This window comes from Ylistrum balloti, unplaced genomic scaffold (genome assembly GCF_031769215.1).
Source record: "Ylistrum balloti isolate Yb309-2 unplaced genomic scaffold, AGI_CSIRO_Ybal_v1 Utg370078, whole genome shotgun sequence".
Taxonomy (NCBI): Eukaryota; Metazoa; Mollusca; class Bivalvia; order Pectinida; family Pectinidae; genus Ylistrum; species Ylistrum balloti.
In genome coordinates this window covers 1,275,956-1,295,124 of record NW_026782116.1, presented here as the reverse complement: position 1 = coordinate 1,295,124, position 19,169 = coordinate 1,275,956, and the positions used below count along the sequence as shown (strand labels likewise).

At 34.9% G+C, this 19,169-nt stretch overlaps 1 protein-coding gene across 1 annotated transcript; it reads right to left on the bottom strand.

The window, feature by feature from the left end:
* Nucleotides 1-11,658: 11,658 nt before the first annotated feature.
* LOC132549788 (spliceosome RNA helicase Ddx39b-like) lies at nucleotides 11,659-18,666 on the bottom strand. The gene is made up of 9 exons (XM_060213753.1): nucleotides 18,456-18,666; nucleotides 18,030-18,157; nucleotides 17,382-17,658; nucleotides 17,034-17,152; nucleotides 14,451-14,582; nucleotides 14,088-14,197; nucleotides 13,792-13,936; nucleotides 12,918-13,065; nucleotides 11,659-11,802 (listed from the first exon to the last, which is right to left on the bottom strand). Exons 1-9 carry the CDS (start codon nucleotides 18,664-18,666, stop codon nucleotides 11,789-11,791), a joined length of 1,284 nt encoding a protein of 427 aa, XP_060069736.1. The 3' UTR covers nucleotides 11,659-11,788.
* Nucleotides 18,667-19,169: the final 503 nt, after the last annotated feature.

Below are 19,169 nucleotides of genomic sequence, written 5' to 3'. Positions count from 1 at the left end.
TATATTTAAACTGACCCTATTTTCGCCAATCTGCATCCTTCACTAGATTGCTCATTTGAACTCATGATTGAGAGTGTGGAATGAATGACAAATCCCGAATTTTCACCCTAATTTATAGCCCCTTTTGACACTTCCACTCAAATGTTCACATTTTCACTCAAATAAAACAACAACTCACGGGCAAAAAGTAAACAAGAGATGTTTTATTTCAATGGCTGTTTGATCGCATAGTTCTTGGTTAAATGAGATCATTACCTGTGCACTTGTATACACAAAAGGATTAGGTGGATCGATACCGTGAAATTACATTGTGCATGTAGGCCTGTTGACACCGTTACGGCTGACCAATCACACTCGTTACTGACCAGGAAAATTTACCTGAGACAACCTGGCGTCTGAATGTTCGACACAAACATGGAATTTTTTGTACGATTTAGAAGGGACAAACCACAAAATATATTCGACACAACCACAGTATTCGATTCAACAGTGTTCGATTCATCCGTGTTTAATTTACTAAGATAAAGAGGAGAAAAAATCGGGACCGAACGAAACGTTCTACTCATCTGATGTATTTGACTCATGCGTGTTCGACACGAGTGAGTTTTACTCTACCACATGTACTGAAATTTAGAAAATTGAAAAAATCTTTTCCAAACAAATTCAAGAGGAATATCAAACAATCATTCTAACAATCATTATGCAACATACTGTGCAGTACTGTACTGAATGACAGAAAATCAATGGACATTACAACAAAGGGACAGAACAGGTTCAATCAATATGTATCCACCAGGTGCATGTATAATTAACACATCTAAGGAAATTGAACAGGTGTAAACTGTATATCTATTGTGGATGGTTTTATTTCTTCTTGAAAATATACAATATCTACTTGAGTATGGCTAACATATTCAATAAATAATATTTTTAAAATATGACTAACTTCAGAACAGTTCAAACGTTTCTATGAAATATTTATATTCTTTTGATATGTACAAGTACAACATGTAATGTCAAGCTCTCACAGTGATACATTTCAAATTATTCATTTTATGATCAGTTTTGTTTACTGTTAAACACTTAAGTTACTAAGGAGATTTACTCCATGACCAAAATCTTTGTTCATCTGTTTAAGTACATAACTCTTCCAGAATTATCTCCCTTGTATAGATGGGAAATTTAACCTAGGTGAGATTGGTTTTATATGAATATTCAAGTCATTAAATCAGTGAATAGACATGGCCTATTTTAAAGGAAAATGGAATCAAATATGTTAATCAAATCCTTTGGGCAGGACATAGAACTAAAAATAGTTTCACTTTCCCAGGATTGGTGAGTGTCCCTATACAGTGAAATGAATAATACACTGAACCTTACACTGAAGTAATTTTTATTAGTCATAACATAAAAGAGGTTAACATGATAGTTATGGTACTTTCATTTTTTTGCAACTCAAGACTTCCTACTCTGATCCTTAATTAAGTGCTGAGTTACTTCATTTCCCTTTGTGACAATTGTGGCAACTAATTGCATGCCCATGCAGATATTAACTGAATCTAAACATCTAATTTTATCCCTTTTTCAAATTACTTTGCCTAAATATAATCTAAATATATTTCCTAATAATTTATGACCATAGGTGTGGGAACACGTGGGTCCATCTCCTGGGTGACAAGGTAAGTGCCATAGGAATGTTGTTGGAAGTGAAAAACACGTCCAAATCCAGTTAATAGATAAGGCTTGACACATCTACAGTGTAACCGATCTGCCATCAACATTTCATTGGTATGCGGATATAACTCAGGTTATCTCTATGGTCATTGCTATGGCAAAATATAAACAATGAAACACCAGATTAATTCCAATCTCCGGAAGCAAGCAGGTGATTTTCACTGACTAGTACATTATACACCTGCAAGTATTTTAATGAAATGATATTAATTTCACAACAAGAGCTGGGGCTTACATAGGTAATCTGAACATTTGTAAATGCTGCAAAAGTGCTTGTGTCCATTCATAAAAAATCAAATGTTTTGTCCTATCAATAGTAAGCTTGTCCAATATTAAGGATAGGTCAATATTAATATATATGAAAAACACACTGTCAAAATGCACATACAAAATATACTGTATATATATATATTGTTTCATTCTTCATTCAAGCGGTTCATTATCACTTTAAAGAAAATAGATATTCAAATATAATCATAATTCAAACAAGCATTGCAAGTACATCCAAATAAGACGAGATGGAGCAATACAAATGTATGTTTCCTTTCCTGTAAGAAACAATACATTTCTTCTTTACAGAAAGTCACTAAGGTTCCTATGCTTTAAACCAGAAATCAAGATTTTTTTATACAATCAATAGTTCTATTTCTGTGGTACGATTAAAGTGCCATTTACCAGCTGTTCAATGGCTATCAAATATGCCATTTGTTGGTTTTGTTGGGGGTTTTTAACCACTCTGAATTTACACACACAATACAATACCTGTTATATATATATTTTTTTAGTAAAATCTTTTAAAACAATTGATACAAATCACTGACAAAATTGTTTATCGACCTGGCAAATTGGTTACCTGAATTCTTCTGTTTCACCAATTTTTTTTTCATGAATAATAAGTTGTTCCTCAGATTGGAAATAGTTTGTTCTGATCAAACATCAGTCTGGAGAAGAGTGTTTGCTATTCTCAAATCAAATCAAATTAAAACTGAAAAAAAACTACTATGAATTTGAATGGTATGCTACAGATAAAACATAGTTGTTTAATGATAATAATCTATGAATCCATGTGGATCAGAATGAGCTCAATGATTTCCACCCCAAGCACTGAACCTTACACTGAGATATGACCTAAGAGATGTGGACTGAATAGAGCTCAGTTTTAATGATAACTAACTCAAACACTGACCCATAACATGTGGATCAAAAAGAGCTCAATCTCAATGGAGTCATTTTCAATGACAGATAAATATCTTGAATCTTATTTAGTTTTATCTACATGCATTAGTTCTGTTACAGTTGTATAATATTCTAATAGAGTATATATATATATATCTAACTTCTCTACACTTAAACAATTGTCAGCATAAATAGGTTTATGGCACATCAAAGTCAGTTGACAAGTAACAATGGATCTATGTAAATGGAAAGGTATCCACAGCCTTTATTCAAACTTGAAATTTTCTATTCTTTCAAAATTCATGCTCTGGTTATATTCTACAATATCACTTCATAATTTGTTTACAACATAGATATGACTGAAATTACTTTGACCTCAGACAAAGACATCATTACATAATGTCATATGACAATAGCCAATTTGGCTTCTTTCATGTCTAAAGTTTCAGTTCTTTAGAAATAGTAACAATTAACTTTCATTTCAAATTTTATGATTCAAAATGGCTGTTTGTGGCCATCGTAAATATTGGAATAGTCTAATCAATCGATATGCATAGTTACATCTCGTAATAATTATGTCTGACTAAGTTTCATAAACAAAACTACAGAAGTCCCGGAGTAATATTCCGTGTCCACAAACTTTAATGTCAAAATTCAAAATGTCCACCGGCACATATACTGAATACCTCAAATGTTATAAACAAAACTAGGATTACATCCTCTAAATCTCACAAAGACCCTTGTAGTAAGTCCTTCAAAATTGCCATCACATTCAACTTCAAATGTCAAAATTCAAAATTCAAAATGACTGCTGGCAACCTTGTTCAATATATAGCTTACCTCCAAACAGAGAAAACATGACAAGAACCCATGCTGATCACATTCTAAAGTTTTATGAAGGTCCTTGCAGGAGTTTTTCAGAAACATTTGACGAGAAATTCAAAATCATGAAATTTCAAATGTTTACTAGTAGCCATCTAGCATCATGGAAATTTGATCAAGGTCAAAATACTTTATGGAGAAAAAAACTGACAATGTGATGTTTTAGATCTGATCCTATAACAAACCTGATTAATCTACTGAATCAGGTTTAAAAGCAACACAAGTTATATCTCTATGTCATATAACCTTGTTAATTAAAATTTTAAGACAAAATGTTATCTCAAAAATACAAGATAATTTTGTCATTTGTTGACCAATTTTCATTTTTCAATTTTAACAAGATTTAACAAAGAAAAATATTGGAAATTTGTATCAATTTGGTAAAATACGTAATCTGAAAAGTCATACATAGCTATAGAATAATTGCAAGTCCTGATGAAATTAAATGACATTAATGGATTAGTACCAGTATCAGAATCAAAGTAGGATTCTGAAAAGAAAATATTCAAGAGTTATCCCTTAATTAGAACAAAATATTTACCATGTTTAACATCTTCGATTTCCATTTCCTGTGATTTGTCCATTTTAAATGTAATCCTGTAATGTGTTTGATATTTTATGCAGGATAGTATAACATAATTCCCCCTAAACAGGATGTATAATTCTATGTTAACAGTCACATAAAACTGACCTGACTTTACTCCCTTCTTATCTTAACACACATATATCAAACTCCTACATATCAAAAAGTCACGTGTACGTGTACACAAACTTCACAGATATTAAATTGCATGCAATTACATGAATAAAGCACTCAAGGTGCCTTTGGCAATTGGGATGATATCAGATATATTATGTTTATCTATGAGAAGTGACCATTACACAACTTTAATTTATCATACATGAAATCAAGATACTCAGTACTCTAGCTTGGCCACGTAATCCTCCTCCAGAACTTGTGAAAACAGTAATTAATCACCTTTTGTATGTGCCCAAACCCTAAATTTCTGAGGATATAAACGAGAACAAAAAATTGACATTGTTTGCTAGATCCTAAAAATTTACATGTGATGTTATAAGGATTGAATATAAATATACATACAGAAGTTTCAGTATAAAAGTCCATTAAAGCTACATCAGTGTTCTGTAATAGGCCCACATACAGAAAATTCAGTATAAAAGTCCATTAAAGCTACATCAGTGTTCTGTAATAGGCCCACATACAGAAAATTCAGTATAAAAGTCCATTAAAGCTACATCACTGTTCTGTAATAGGCCCACATACAGAAAATTCAGTATAAAAGTCCATTAAAGCTACATCAGTGTTCTGTAATACGCCCACATACAGAAAATTCAGTATAAAAGTCCATTAAAGCTACATCACTGTTCTGTAATAGGTCCACATACAGAAAATTCAGTATAAAAGTCCATTAAAGCTACATCACTGTTCTGTAATAGGTCCACATACAGAAGTTTCAGTATAAAAGTCCATTAAAGCTACATCAGTGTTCTGTAATAGACCCACATACAGAAGTTTCAGTATAAATGTCCATTAAAGCTACATTATTGTTTTGTGATAAGCCTATGTCCCTATGTCAAGACGGAGATTATAATTGTGTTATTAGAATCCTTGGTGTATTGCAGAATAAATACGGTAACAGTGAAATGATATACCACATAGTTATTAATATCCCAGTAGAGATAACACAGTCAGCTCTGTCAACATGACAGGTTATGTAGACAATAGGTTAAACACATCTGATTAATTCTTAACTAGGCTATTGTAAAACACTTAATCAACATCTTGGTCCATTTGTTCACAAACCATTTGCTTTACCTGGTTCTTTGATGCGGCATCTGAACCTTTCACCATGCTTTTTGTCTTACACAAAATGTTTACATCATCCATCAAAGCTGACAGAGCAGTATTACTGTTCCAAACACTAAATAACACATACAATGCTAAATAAAACAGGATTGAAATTAAACGCAAAATCATTTTTCATTACAATGGTATTAATGCTTTCAACATACCTACATCCTTAGTGTTATGACAAATAAAAATCACAGGAACTGTTGTTTCACAATCTTGAATTTTTCATTTTCTTGTGAATTAATAACTTCAAGTCATTGTTTCAGTAGTAATCAAATGGTCCTATTTTTATAGTTTGATTTTACAATTTCTTGCTACATTTTGTATGAATTTATTTGTATATGTTTTTTTAATTTTATTCATTTCGGGTAAAATAATAAGGGAAAGAGAATTTTTTTTTCTGGCTGTAAAAGAAATACAAAACAGGTAAAATGAAACCTTTTAAAACTCAAAACAACATTTTGACATATTCATTTAGATTTATATTAATACACATACTTGATATTCAGTATATACCCCACATACTTATGTGAATATGCGTTTGCAGCGGTAAAGCTCTGACTGTCAATAAATTCATTATCTTCATCAACATCTCTGTCTATGCCAGAAATCCTAGACAAAGAGCAACAGTATCATACATCCTCTCTATTCTCTGTCAAAATATTACTTGCGGACAATATTGCAGTTTTAATTAAACTGATGTCAGGCTTGTCAACCTTCTGAATTTTGAATATACATGTTATCTATCATAGTTAAAGCATGTCATAGGAAATCTATCTGATTTAAACAAAATATCTAAATTTTACTTCACACAGGTGCTCTATGTTTCATTCAGCACTTATCAATGAAGTAATGTATTGAATTTAATAATAAAAGAAATATTGATAAATATGAATATATATATAAATTTGAAAGTTTTTTTAGCTTACAAATGTGGAAAATATGGCATGATGAAATGGATAATTCTCTTATATTAGGTTAAGTGGGTCTAAGGCGGTAAAATGCAGTTCAATTAGTATATTAATCTATTTAAATGGATCATGACTGTCATAACAACCCCCTCTTCCCTTGCCCATCCCTCTGTCAGGGGTTAAATATTGAGCTATACTTATATTGAATTCAGGCTATTGTTTTTCAGAGTAACAAGAAAATAAACACACGTGGAACACAGTGTCACCGAACCTCTCGTCCTTCAAGCCAGTTCTTTCTTGGAATTTTTGAACTCGCCCCTGGTGTGGGACAATTTCACCACTTTAGATTAAGCCGAATAAAAGACAGTGTAGCGCTTGTGTATCCGGTATCATACATAACACTTAAACCATGTAGTAAAATCCTAGAAAGTGACACGTTTTCTGTTACACGGGATGTATATAAAAACAATCAGACATAATGACCTACGTGTGGTGCTGATTGTCACATGAGCATAAAACAATACAAAAACATAAACTATAGCCAGAGGGCGATGGTTTTATCACACACACTTACCGTATTTTTTCCCGTCTGATGTCTCGATGTGGTCCGATTCATCATCAGGGTCCACCTTTCCGTTTCGTTTTCCCATCTTTGGAGTAAATACAAAATGTTAAGTCACGTTATAAATTATCCGCCATTGTTGTATATTCACCTGGCCAAATTTACCTGTATATGACACAGGTAGGATACTTCCCTAATTTACTCTTAGTAGGACTGATAGCACGCGACGCTTAAACTGATATCAGCTAGCTATAAACCGGCAGACGACTTGTCAATCAGGATGGGATCTATACTTCTTTTCCCGCCAAAATATACAAACCGTGTGTGCCGTGCTACGTTCTACATATTAATTAATCTCACTAAAAAATTAATTACTTCTACATAGCAAGTAATCCCAAAGAAGATTAAATTGCACAATAATGGAAAGCTCCCTTTTTCTTGGCGACGTGATGCGATGCACTATTATACTTGTCACAATTGATTTTTCTTACAACGTGCATGTGTTACCTAGTCTGAAATCGGACTATTATCCTAAAATCGGTCACGTACAGGTGAGGAATGACCAGTCTCATTTGATGAACAACTTTTTAAATAATTTGGAAAGAAGTGGAATTTGCACAATCTTCATCCTTCAATAAGATCCATACTTCCCCAATGGTCCTTATGACCAATGCATGAAGATAGGTTATTTGTCTAAGTTTATTCTTTTCAAACCACGACATTTTTAAGATTTATCTCCGCTTACACTCTTTTTCCGATAAAACTATTTTAACTTGTAAATATGTGGCAAGCAACAATGTATCGCGCTGTCAGGTGTCCTTGAAGTTGGCAAATGTCATGCTTGATGGGCGGATTTAGCCCCAACGATCCTCCGGTTTGGAAAATCGACCGATATGCCCTGAATATTGCGATACAAAAAGCCATAATGATCAGCGAAATTGACATGATTGGTATGCAGTCTGAGAGAGATGTAGAATATTTTACTGTAGGCTAACGTGGATGCAATGCCATAAATTTGAAGGCGTAAAAACACATAATATGTACCGCATGTCGTTTTTTACTTTTTTTTTTTTTAGAAATCTATCACCTATTCTCTTCTCTTTTTTTTTTATTCCAATAAGCCTATTTTGCTACGGGCTGCAGTTCTACAGTTCCAAGTTTATATTTCAGTCAGATTGCACAGTTCTTTAATTGGGATAAGTGGTGTTGTATCTTCCTTGTGTAGTCCTCCTGTATAAACTGCTTTGTTTTCTGGAAAACCGTATACGTTTGATACGTATCAAACGTATGTAGTTGAGGAATTTCAACGAAATCTAATGTTTGCAATATCTAGAGAAAGATTTCATTAAAAAGTACTTTTTTTTCTAATTCTGTATTTCTCTTACTTTTGTACAGAGGATAGGTGTAAGAAATAAATCGTTCTCTGTTTCTTTATACTAATTAATCAGGGTTTATAGATATCGTCGTGTCACGTGATGACGGAATTGATATCTTAGTGCGTAGTTATATATATGTTGTCTTATACCCAGTAAAAACAATAGGAACTATGTATTACTAAGATTGTTGAGATTTCTACTCAACAATCAATCTTCCTGACGACATTTCCCACTAACATCGTTCGAACTAGTGACCCTTCGATCTCTAGCCCGACACTCTACCGAACATTCCGAAGGCCGAGGACAGTGAGTTGGACTGTACTCTCAACTTTTAGGCTGCTTGACTGAAATTACCACAGCTGAGACTTGAATATGACCTGTACTGTACTCTTTCCGTACGCATGCGAACCTGGCCCCACTTGTATAAAATATCACAATTTCAGATTTCCTCAAGCCCAGATTTTCCTCAGCTAATATCTCCTTGAAAATATCTTGTATGAAAATTCCTCAAGGAATTTCAGGACATCCTAGCCGATGACTTCCTCCTGTTCCTTGAGAAAATTTTATACAAGCCGTTTTTGAGGAGATATCAGCAGAGGAAAATCTCGACTTGAGGAAATCTCAAGTTGAGATGTTTTATACAAGTGGGGCCTGATATCAAAGCCGTGAAATCTACGTTTACTTTAATATTAATTCGGGGTAAAAATAACGACAATCACCGTTTCCGTTCTCTTTTATGCTGAAGTTGCATCCCGCTTTCATATGAAACGTGCTCGGTTGAGTTAGTTAAGAAATCCACTGGAGATAAAGGATTGATTATTCTACATTTGAGATATGGTATGATTGATATCACGAAATACATTCGTTATGTTTTCAGCGTCATACATACCTCCATAGTGTAGTGATTCGGTGGTGTGATTTGTACCGGTGTCTTGGAAAGAATCAGCCCTGGTAACGATACCACTTGCATAGTAACAGAAGTTGTTACCGAGCGTCACCAAAGTCATACATAAGTTGTCTGATGTCCTGAAAATGGGACTTTGTTCAAGGAAACAGGAAGACATAATGGGAAGAAATTTTCTTAGTTTGCATGTGCAATTCAAGAAAACTCGTCTAAAGAAACAGAGGAAAAGCAGGGAAAGTTTAAAGAGGAGAGGGTTGATAAAGGCTTCGAAAAACAACCAGCCAGACGAACATACATAAAAATTTATCAGAGTACTTGTGAAGATTAGGAGCTCAATGGTAAACATGTCTTATTATTTCCTTTTTGCGTATTGTAGCGACCGTGTTCCATCATTTGTTGTCCGTCAACATTTTCACATTTTAATTAATTATTTGTAATTGTGAAATTCATACTAGATGGAGTTGGTAAATGTTTAGGTAATTCGTTAATATATATAGAAAATGCCTACAATATCTAGAATATTTTGTTCATCGGAAGTCGAAATATAGCTCAAAACCGCCAGTTTTGGAATTCAAAATTAAAGTAGATGCATAAAGATGGGTCTACAAATGCACAAAATAGTTTTTTTAAGACCCAGAAATGTCATAGTGTTGAAACTCTGACGAAACAGGCTCTGTCTCTTGGGGAACGAGTAATGGGGTATAAAAAAGCATATCAGTGGCCGTTTTAAAAACCTACTCTTTGTAAATGCTATCATTTAAGGACATTGCCAGTGTACATCCACATTCTAAGGACAAAAAGATACCCGCGGACTAGAAGTGTGACATTATTTTTGCTAAAAATAGAACTATATTATAAGTAATTTTACCTTTAGACCCACAATCCTCTCGTTATATGATGTTTACGATAAAGACAAATCACATGGGCACTATACATTGCATTTATGAAAAGTGTTCTATGCAACAGTAACACGAACTGTTGTTTATTTTTATATCTTATATATATACTGGACACAAACAGTATCGTTTTTTTAAAAATAGATTTATTTGTATCAAAAGGCAAACATGAAATATGAAATACAAAAATTAAGTCAAACAATAAGAAAAAAATTTTGACCCACTTTGAATCAATTTCATTCAAGGGTGACGTGTATCATTACACCAAATATTCATAACCCTCTAAAACAAAGTCTCGATATCGTTGAAAATCCAAAAGGCTTCAGTGGTTTCAGCAACACTTTCAATAGTGAGTGTGTCTTCCATTGGCACCAATAATGGCACGACGTCAGCTTGGCATACTGCGAATCGTTCTTTTGGAGTGATATATTTTCAGAAGAACATCTGTTTTAGTTTCTATCAAGAGCATGGCATTAACTGTTTTAAATGCACAACTGAATATATACAATATGTACTTCCGTCATCAACGGGAAATATTTTTTTTCGATTTACACAATAGACACTAACATCCTACACTTTCTCATATCAGTGTTACCGGTTAAGGACTGCACTCCTATCAATAGATAAATCAGACCAAAATACCAGTCTGGTTTCCTGTTGAGACTGAATCACAAACCAACAACCACAGCAGACTGTTGTTACCACTATTGTAATAATTATTACATCACGGGCAGGAACTACATTGTAACTACTACCACTATTGTACTGTAAGAATCTGGGTTCTGTTCTCTGGCCAAGAGATACCAGAGTCATTATAAACTAATCCATTGTGTACAGTGAAGTATCAACAATATATTCAAACTGTATCGTTTAACTATAAAACATAAAATGTGCACGTGGATAAACAACACCAATAATACATTCTTTTTCCTAGTTCATTGTATATATGTACATGATTTGAACGAACAAATAAAGAAAACACAGATTTCAAATTCAAACATTTACATATATACCCTATCCACAGTCCATACAGTGAGAAAAATAGATTTGTTCATCTACACTACACTACACTGCACTGCACTATACTACATGTACTAATGATACGAATTGGTGACGAACAAACTACGTTCTGCTTGAAGCAAAATACACTTCAGCATGTCATATATTACACACAAAAAGTAGTTTTTTGTCTCTTTTTTTTCACAATAATACCACTACCACAGATTCATCTAAATCCTTATTACATGATAGCATAAACATTGGAAACAAAACAATCTCGTAATTCATCACACTTGTAACTGTCCCTAGTGTACTGCAGGATTGTCCTCCTTTTTCATACACATATCAGATCTAACACACATTACGTTATCACAGTTCACTGATGATCAGATACAAAAATTCAGTTTAAAAAGTTGATCTTTATATTCTTTCCAAGTCGCATTGCAGCGGCCATCTTGTTTCAGTCAGTTACTCCTCATTTTCGCGGTACTATTAAAAGAAACAAACCAAGTTTATTGATCTCACTGATACCTATAATCACGGTGCATTATTCTTATTAAAATAAACACTATTCTGTCACAAACACATCAATCATCTGTTATAACAGGAGTTATCTTCTATACTCACACAAAAATCTATACCTTTTCCCTTAATGGATTCGTTGAGTTCTACAATCCCTTGTTACAACAGATAGAAATCTATAAACATTAGGACGGAAATTAAAACGATACATAAAATACGATCAATTCCAAATGACAAAATGGTACGCCCAAATGATCATAGTGCTTTCATCAACAATGAGTTAATCCGCTATATTTACTATATTTCATCAGGTAAGGCCGGTACACTGGCCTCGAATTGACAAGTATATCCACTATAAAGATGTCATCAGGTAAGGCCGGTACTTTGGCCTCGAATTGATCAGTATATTTACAAAAAAAAATATATATACTTACGGTATGAGGAGGTGTCGATTTCATCAGGTAAGACCGGTACATTGACCTCGAATTGACCAGTATATTTGCAAAAAAATGTACTTACGGTATGAGAAGATGTCGATTTCATCAGGTAAGACCGGTACATTGACCTCGAATTGACCATATATTCACTATAGATATACTTACCGGTATGAGAAGATGTCGATTTCATCAGGTAAGGCCGGTACTTTGACCTCGAATTGACCAGTATATTCACTATGAATATACTTACCGGTATGAGGAGGTGTCGATTTCATCAGGTAAGACCGGTACATTGACCTCGAATTGACCATATATTTACAATAAATATACTTACCGGTATGAGGAGGTGTCGATTTCATATAAGGCCGGTTTACAATAAATATTCACTATGAATATACTTACCGGTATGAGGAGGTGTCGATTTCATCAGGTAAGACCGGTACATTGACCTCGAATTGACCGGTATATTTACTATAAAGATTTCATCAGGTAAGGCCGGTACTTTGGCCACGAATTGACCCCGAATTAACCAGTATATTTACAATAAATATACTTACCGGTATGAGGAGGTGTCGATTTCATTAGGTAAGGCCGGTACTTTGGTCTCGAATTGATCAGTATATTTACTAAAAAAAATATACTTACGGTATGAGGACGTGTCGATTTCATCAGGTAAGACCGGTACATTGACCTCGAATCTTTCCTGTACTTCATTCATAATGGCAGCCTCCATTTCGTTGGAGATGAAGGTAATTGCCATGCCTTTCGTGCCAAATCTCCCAGCTCTAGCCACCTACAATAATGATTATGTCGAGAAGTTGTGAACACGTGTTTATAATGAAAACACCTTGTGTGTTTACATGCATTGATACGGAAATCTGTCGTCACCATTTAAATATGTAATAAACTCACAAAACATTTTTCAGGTTCAGATCTGTGTTATTAGTTGTTGATATCCTGGAAACTATGTCGTATAGGACTCCCACGTGGTTACCTTAAAATCTACAAAGGCAACCACGTGGGGTGTTATATTTATGTGTTATATTGGTAAGTCAAGTAAGGCTATGTTAACGTGTAAAGAAAAGATGATCACTATATTTTGTCACAGACACCATTGGAGCAAGGTGTCCGAAATATGTAATCTGTTGTATTAATCCCCTTAAAAATACCGGCCAAGATCACCGCTTTATGCTAGGACCCCCTCGGCCAAGATCACCGCTTTACGCTAGGACCTCCACGGCCAAGATCGCCACTTTACGCCAGGAGCCCCTCGGCCAAGATCACCACTTTACGCCAGGAGTACCTCAGCCAAGATCACCACTTTATGCCAGGAGCCCCTCGGCCAAGATCAGCATTTTACGCCAGGAGCCCCTCGGCCAAGATCATCACTTTACGCCAGAACTCCCTCGGCCAAGATCACCACTTTACGCCAGAAACCTCTCAGCCAAAATCACCTATTTATACCAGAATCCCCTCGATCCAGGTCTCCAGTTCATGTCAGAGCCCCTTCTGTACTTACCCTATGGAGGAAGGTGTCAGAGTCCTCAGCCATATCGTAGTTAAAGACTATGTTAACACCAACAATATCCATTCCTCGACCAAACAGATTTGTGGACACCAAGAGGCGCTTCTCGAATTCCTTAAACTGTTTGTACCGAGATAACCTGTAAAACGTGTAATTTTGATTGCAATTAATTGGAAATCGTCATGATACGAGATCAGAATCTGAATTACACTATACGTTTAAATAATAGTGCATCGCTATCTAACCTATTGTAAAACGAATGGATGTTTCGTGAATGAAAAGACCCGCACCTTTCCTCTTGCTTCATGGCACTATGAATGGTTATCGCCGGGAAGTTCTGTTCCAACAACAGTTGTGCCAGGGTCATGCATCTCTGAACGGACTTGACGAAGATGATCACCTGTAAACAAGAAAATATCAATATAATTGTCACATTAACATCCAGTGGTGTCAAAATAGAAGAAGAAAATTTCAATATGTCAATATAATCAGAATCCAAAGTCAATTCAATAAAACTATGGCAAAATATGAACAAAACAAAGATTTACAGGGAGACTCCTGTTGTTGGAACAGAATAAAGCGAGTAGTTATGATAACTTGAACGTAGGAAATAAATAATTTATGACGATGCGTTTCACATAACACTAACTTACCTGATTAAATTCCAGAGCATCGAGTAGCGTCATAAGTTGTCTGTTCTTCTCCTTCTCTGTGACCTTGACATAAAACTGACGAAGGCCATGCAAGGTCAACTTTGAACAGTCATCTACAAAAACCTCTAACGGCTGAAAAGGAAGAGGACATGGTAAGTATTTATTTCGTGTTTAAAAACTTGTGGGAAAAATATCGTTTATAACATTAAATCATTTGAAAAAAGAATTGTAGTCAAAGGGTTTTTTATAGACATTTCGAAAATATGAAAATATATAAAACTGTTACTCAAACTTTCATCTGAAAGCGTTTACATTTAATTGTTATGTATGGAATAAATCCTAAATAAAACCGCCCATTGACAGGATGACAAAGTCGACAGTGTGATGGAGGTCAGCTCTGTGATTCAACAAGTCCAATTCCTGTTGTGAAAGCAATACTTCCTGATCAAAACAACCCGGTCCGCCGTTGACATATTCGCCTCGTGATCACGTTGGCACAAAGTTTGTCATGACGCAAGAACTTCTTTGATCGAGGAATCCATTTGTATAGCAACAGAAATCTAGTTTGGAACCAATCTTTTTTCACACAACACATCCAAATAACAGGAACAAGTTAAGAATGTTCGAAATTAAACAACATGACCGAACTGAACTGAAAATTAAGCAGCATGGTCGAACAGATATTTCATGTCGAGTAGGAAAAGCTCCATAACTAAGAAGATGGTTTGTTTCTCGGATGTGACCAATCTCCATTAATGAGACGCGTGTGTCGTGACTGAATGGTCCACGATAGAAAAAACGGTCTACAGAAAAACTCCTGGAGTCAGAAGGTACTGGAGGCGTGTAAACAGTTCTTGTACTCAATTAAAGTCACTTGTTACTGTAAAGTTGATCATGTTGGATATAGCGAAACGGCTGTCAACATCAGTCTTCGTCTCTTAGTCACTAGTACGATAAAGCATTGTCTTTAAATGGAAGTCCATATTTCTGGTTATTTTGCCCACAATCTATTTTGAGTGACTGATTGATATTTTCAAAAGTTTTAGTCTTTAATTTCAGAGCTTACTGATACGGCGTCAGCCTTTTATATTCTAATTACAGATTATTTTCCGATAGTTAAACATTCTCTTGTTCTTTTAGTATTACACTTCTATAAGTAGTCACCGAGATAGTATACTGTCCTTTAGCATTTTAACAGATCAATATGTATTGTTTTTCTAATGACAAACCGACGACTGACCGAAAATCTATTGTTCTCCTCTGTGTAACAACCAGTCAATAATGTATTTTTTCTACTTTTTTTCCCTCTCCCATATAACGACATACATTTATAGTCAACTGTTAAATCTGTCAAATGATTAGTTCTACTTTACAACTTTCCATATCACGACGTGTAATAAATGGACTGATCTACATCACAACCTCATTGTAGGCTGTTCTTTATATATATCAGCATGACAATAATACGGTAACTTTTGTCTATTTCACACCCATCTTCAATGTAGTATTCTATATTGCTGTCTATTTTTTATAATGTTATCTCTGCATAATGATTTTTTTGTCTGTATTACAAATTAACGATACTGTATTGTTCTCATTTACCATTACTTATAAGAACACTTCTCGTTTCATTGTTTTCTATTATAGCCTATCAATTATTACCTATAAAGTGGTTTACGTCTCACTGGTTTCTTTTTATCGTCCAGTATATGACTTTATCCAATATGATTCACTATACAATAAGACTTTCAGGGGTTTTTTATAGTCATGTCGTTTTGTAGCTAACTGTCCGTCTAAATGTTGTTCAATAACTCACAAGAATTTCCACATATTGCTGAACAATTCACGCGGTGAATAATTTTTGAGGGGCATGACCCATAGTCAATCGCTCTTCATATGATTATTGCATTTGATTACTTTCGCTATCGTCTATTCATCTTCTCGTGTAACATTACAATTTCTTATTCAAAATGTTCCATGGCGCAAATCATTGCATGACGCTGATAGTTCGGTATTTGGAAACTGAAACAATTCTTGCACCGCGAAATGTCATACTTCATACTGTTGTCCTTACAAAGGCTATAAGAGTTGTGATAATCCCAGTGAACTGATGATAGCCGGATCGTTATACATGTAGAGCAGTTTTGCAGTCTTTCTCTCGTTTTGAAATTATGTTCTCTTTGAGCAAAAAAGTTTTGGTGTCCATAGACGAGAAGGTGCGTTGCCTTCCCGAGATATTTGTTTAAATTCCTTTCGTAATTGATAACTGACGAACAGCAGAATGAAAACGAAAGCCAGATCATCCATGAATAAGTTGCTATGACAAACGCCTTTCATTGAAAACCCAACAGATTGGTCTGACAATAATCAACGGACTTTCCAGAGATAACCAGAGATACAAAGTTTTCGAACTTGATTCTTCTCTGATCACTTCACAATCGGCCAAAATTGGAAATTAGACGACATGGTGCACATCCTAGATGGTTCTTTATGGCAGTCATTGGCACAATGGTAAGATATGGAATGATGACTGTAGACGGCAAGTACTGGGTGTGCGTGATATAACAAAGTCTTTATAATTACATCCTGCATAAACCTCTTGCAGACAAGACGGGATTCCTTCCCCAAGGTTGCGCTGAACATCATGACTTGTTTCTCGTGTGGCGTCATCTTGAATATCTCCTGAACGTCTTTCCTCATGCCTATGATTATAGTAATTAAGATACATATACTGATACATTTTAATTACACAGAGAACAAACGAGGATTTATGTATCAATCTCCGTTAATAGGCGTTAAATCACGTATTGGATAGTTCTTTTTGTCTTACCTTATTGAGATTTGTATCAAAATGTAACATTACAGAACGAAGGTCCGTTTGTAAGAGGAAGGCCAACAACAAGAATATCAAAATAGTGTATAATCACCTACCTAATACTTCAAGCATCTTGTCACATTCATCCAAGACAAAATGGCGGATGCTTCCCAACTTCAGTGCTCCTTTCTGAACCAGGGCTAAGATACGGCCGGGAGTTCCTATAACAATGTGAGGGCAGTTTTTTGACAAAACTTCTTCATCGCGCTTGATAGGAATTCCTCCGAAAAATACAGCCACCTTGACATTGTTCAAATGGCGAGATAACTTTCGGTAGTCGTCTGCGATTTGGAAGGCAAGTTCTCGGATGTGAGCCAAAACTATGACGGAAACCTGAACAAAGAAAATAAGATATATCTCATCTACAACGAAACATATTTACATGTAATTTATTAATTTTCTGTTGACTCCGTTTAAATCTACTTAAAAACTTTTGCTTGGTATGGTTGACCAATTGCAAGAAATATCTGTCATTTTTTTTCTATACAATGAGATGAACATGTGTCTTCTAAAAACAAAACAAGACACCAACCAGAAACCCTATACTGGATTGCTCTGCTTCGGTCATACTGTTTTCATATTAAATCATGCATTGGTCTGAAGAGTTTGCAACGAATAAGGGTAAACCTTTCGTTACCATGGTGTGATTTTTATGTCAGTGATACACAACGTTAATAACAAAACTATAACCTAGCAATATCTACCTGGCCGTCTACGGGTTCTAGCTGTTGAAGAGTTGACAATACAAACACAGCTGTCTTTCCCATTCCAGACTTGGCTTGACACAACACATCCATGGATAGCATTGCCTGAGGGATGCACTCGTGCTGAACTGGGATATATAAACCATCATCAATTATTTATCAATCTAAATATCTACTTTATGAAAGAAATACGGGGATATTTTAACACAACAGTTTATATATGCGTTCCAAACAACATAGAAACTCGCTCTTTGTTATTAGATGCTCAGTTAAACAGTATAATTCAAAGTTCCAAGCTGTATCACATGGATTTCTATTCGTGAAAACATCAATAAAAAAACATTTTAAAAAAATCACCATATTAGTTGCTGTTTTCAATCCCCATTCTGAAGCAAAAGATGTGTAAGAATCCGGTAAAATGTTTACCTTGTGATGGATGTTCGAATCCACAGTCAGCTATTGACCTGAGCAGTTCCGGTTTCAGGAGGAAATCCCTAAATCCGGAGCTATGTATAGAAACATATTCCCTTTTCATGCCGCCCCCGGGGGTGAGGTCGGCTTTCTTAGAGATCGTGGTCTCATCCTCCGGGTCCTCTATATAGTCCAGCTCAGTGTCGCTATTTTCAGCGGGATCCATTATTAGTATCAGATGTGATGTATGAAACTGCAAACAAGTGTGTCGTGATATCAACATCGTCACCGACATACTAGAGACCTACATATCAGAGACCCGCATTAGCGAAGGGTATTTTTAAAGTCGTAGTGAATCAAATTAAAATATTTAGTTGTAAATTTAAAACCAAAATTGGCTTGCTGAAATGGTTCGGTTACCAGTATATAGATAAGTTATCTTATACATGTAGAAAAACTGAGACGACGTGATAATTCAGAGCTGATATATAGTGTACTTGATCTAAACTTAAATATATTTATACTTGCAAACATGTTCCATTTGATTCTGACTGGTACCTACACATAATGTACATAAAGAAATATACCGAAATCAATAGATCTCTGCGATGATATTTATATTAAGAAAGTTTCCCTCCAGTTATCATTTCAAGTGAAAAGTCGATTACCTCTTAACTTTATACACTTTTGTATTTATCAGGCATGTCAAAAAATGTTACCGGTTCAAAT

Bases quoted from the DNA above. Each gene is read 5' to 3' on its own strand.
- LOC132549788 (XM_060213753.1), bottom strand. From the start codon at position 18,666: ATGGATCCCGCTGAAAATAGCGACACTGAGCTGGACTATATAGAGGAC. The intron at 18,158-18,455 runs GTAAACATTTTA...TATATATCCCAG, and splicing joins ATTCGAACATCCATCACAAG to TTCAGCACGAGTGCATCCCT. The intron at 17,659-18,029 runs GTAGATATTGCT...TTCTTTGTTCAG, and splicing joins TAGAACCCGTAGACGGCCAG to GTTTCCGTCATAGTTTTGGC.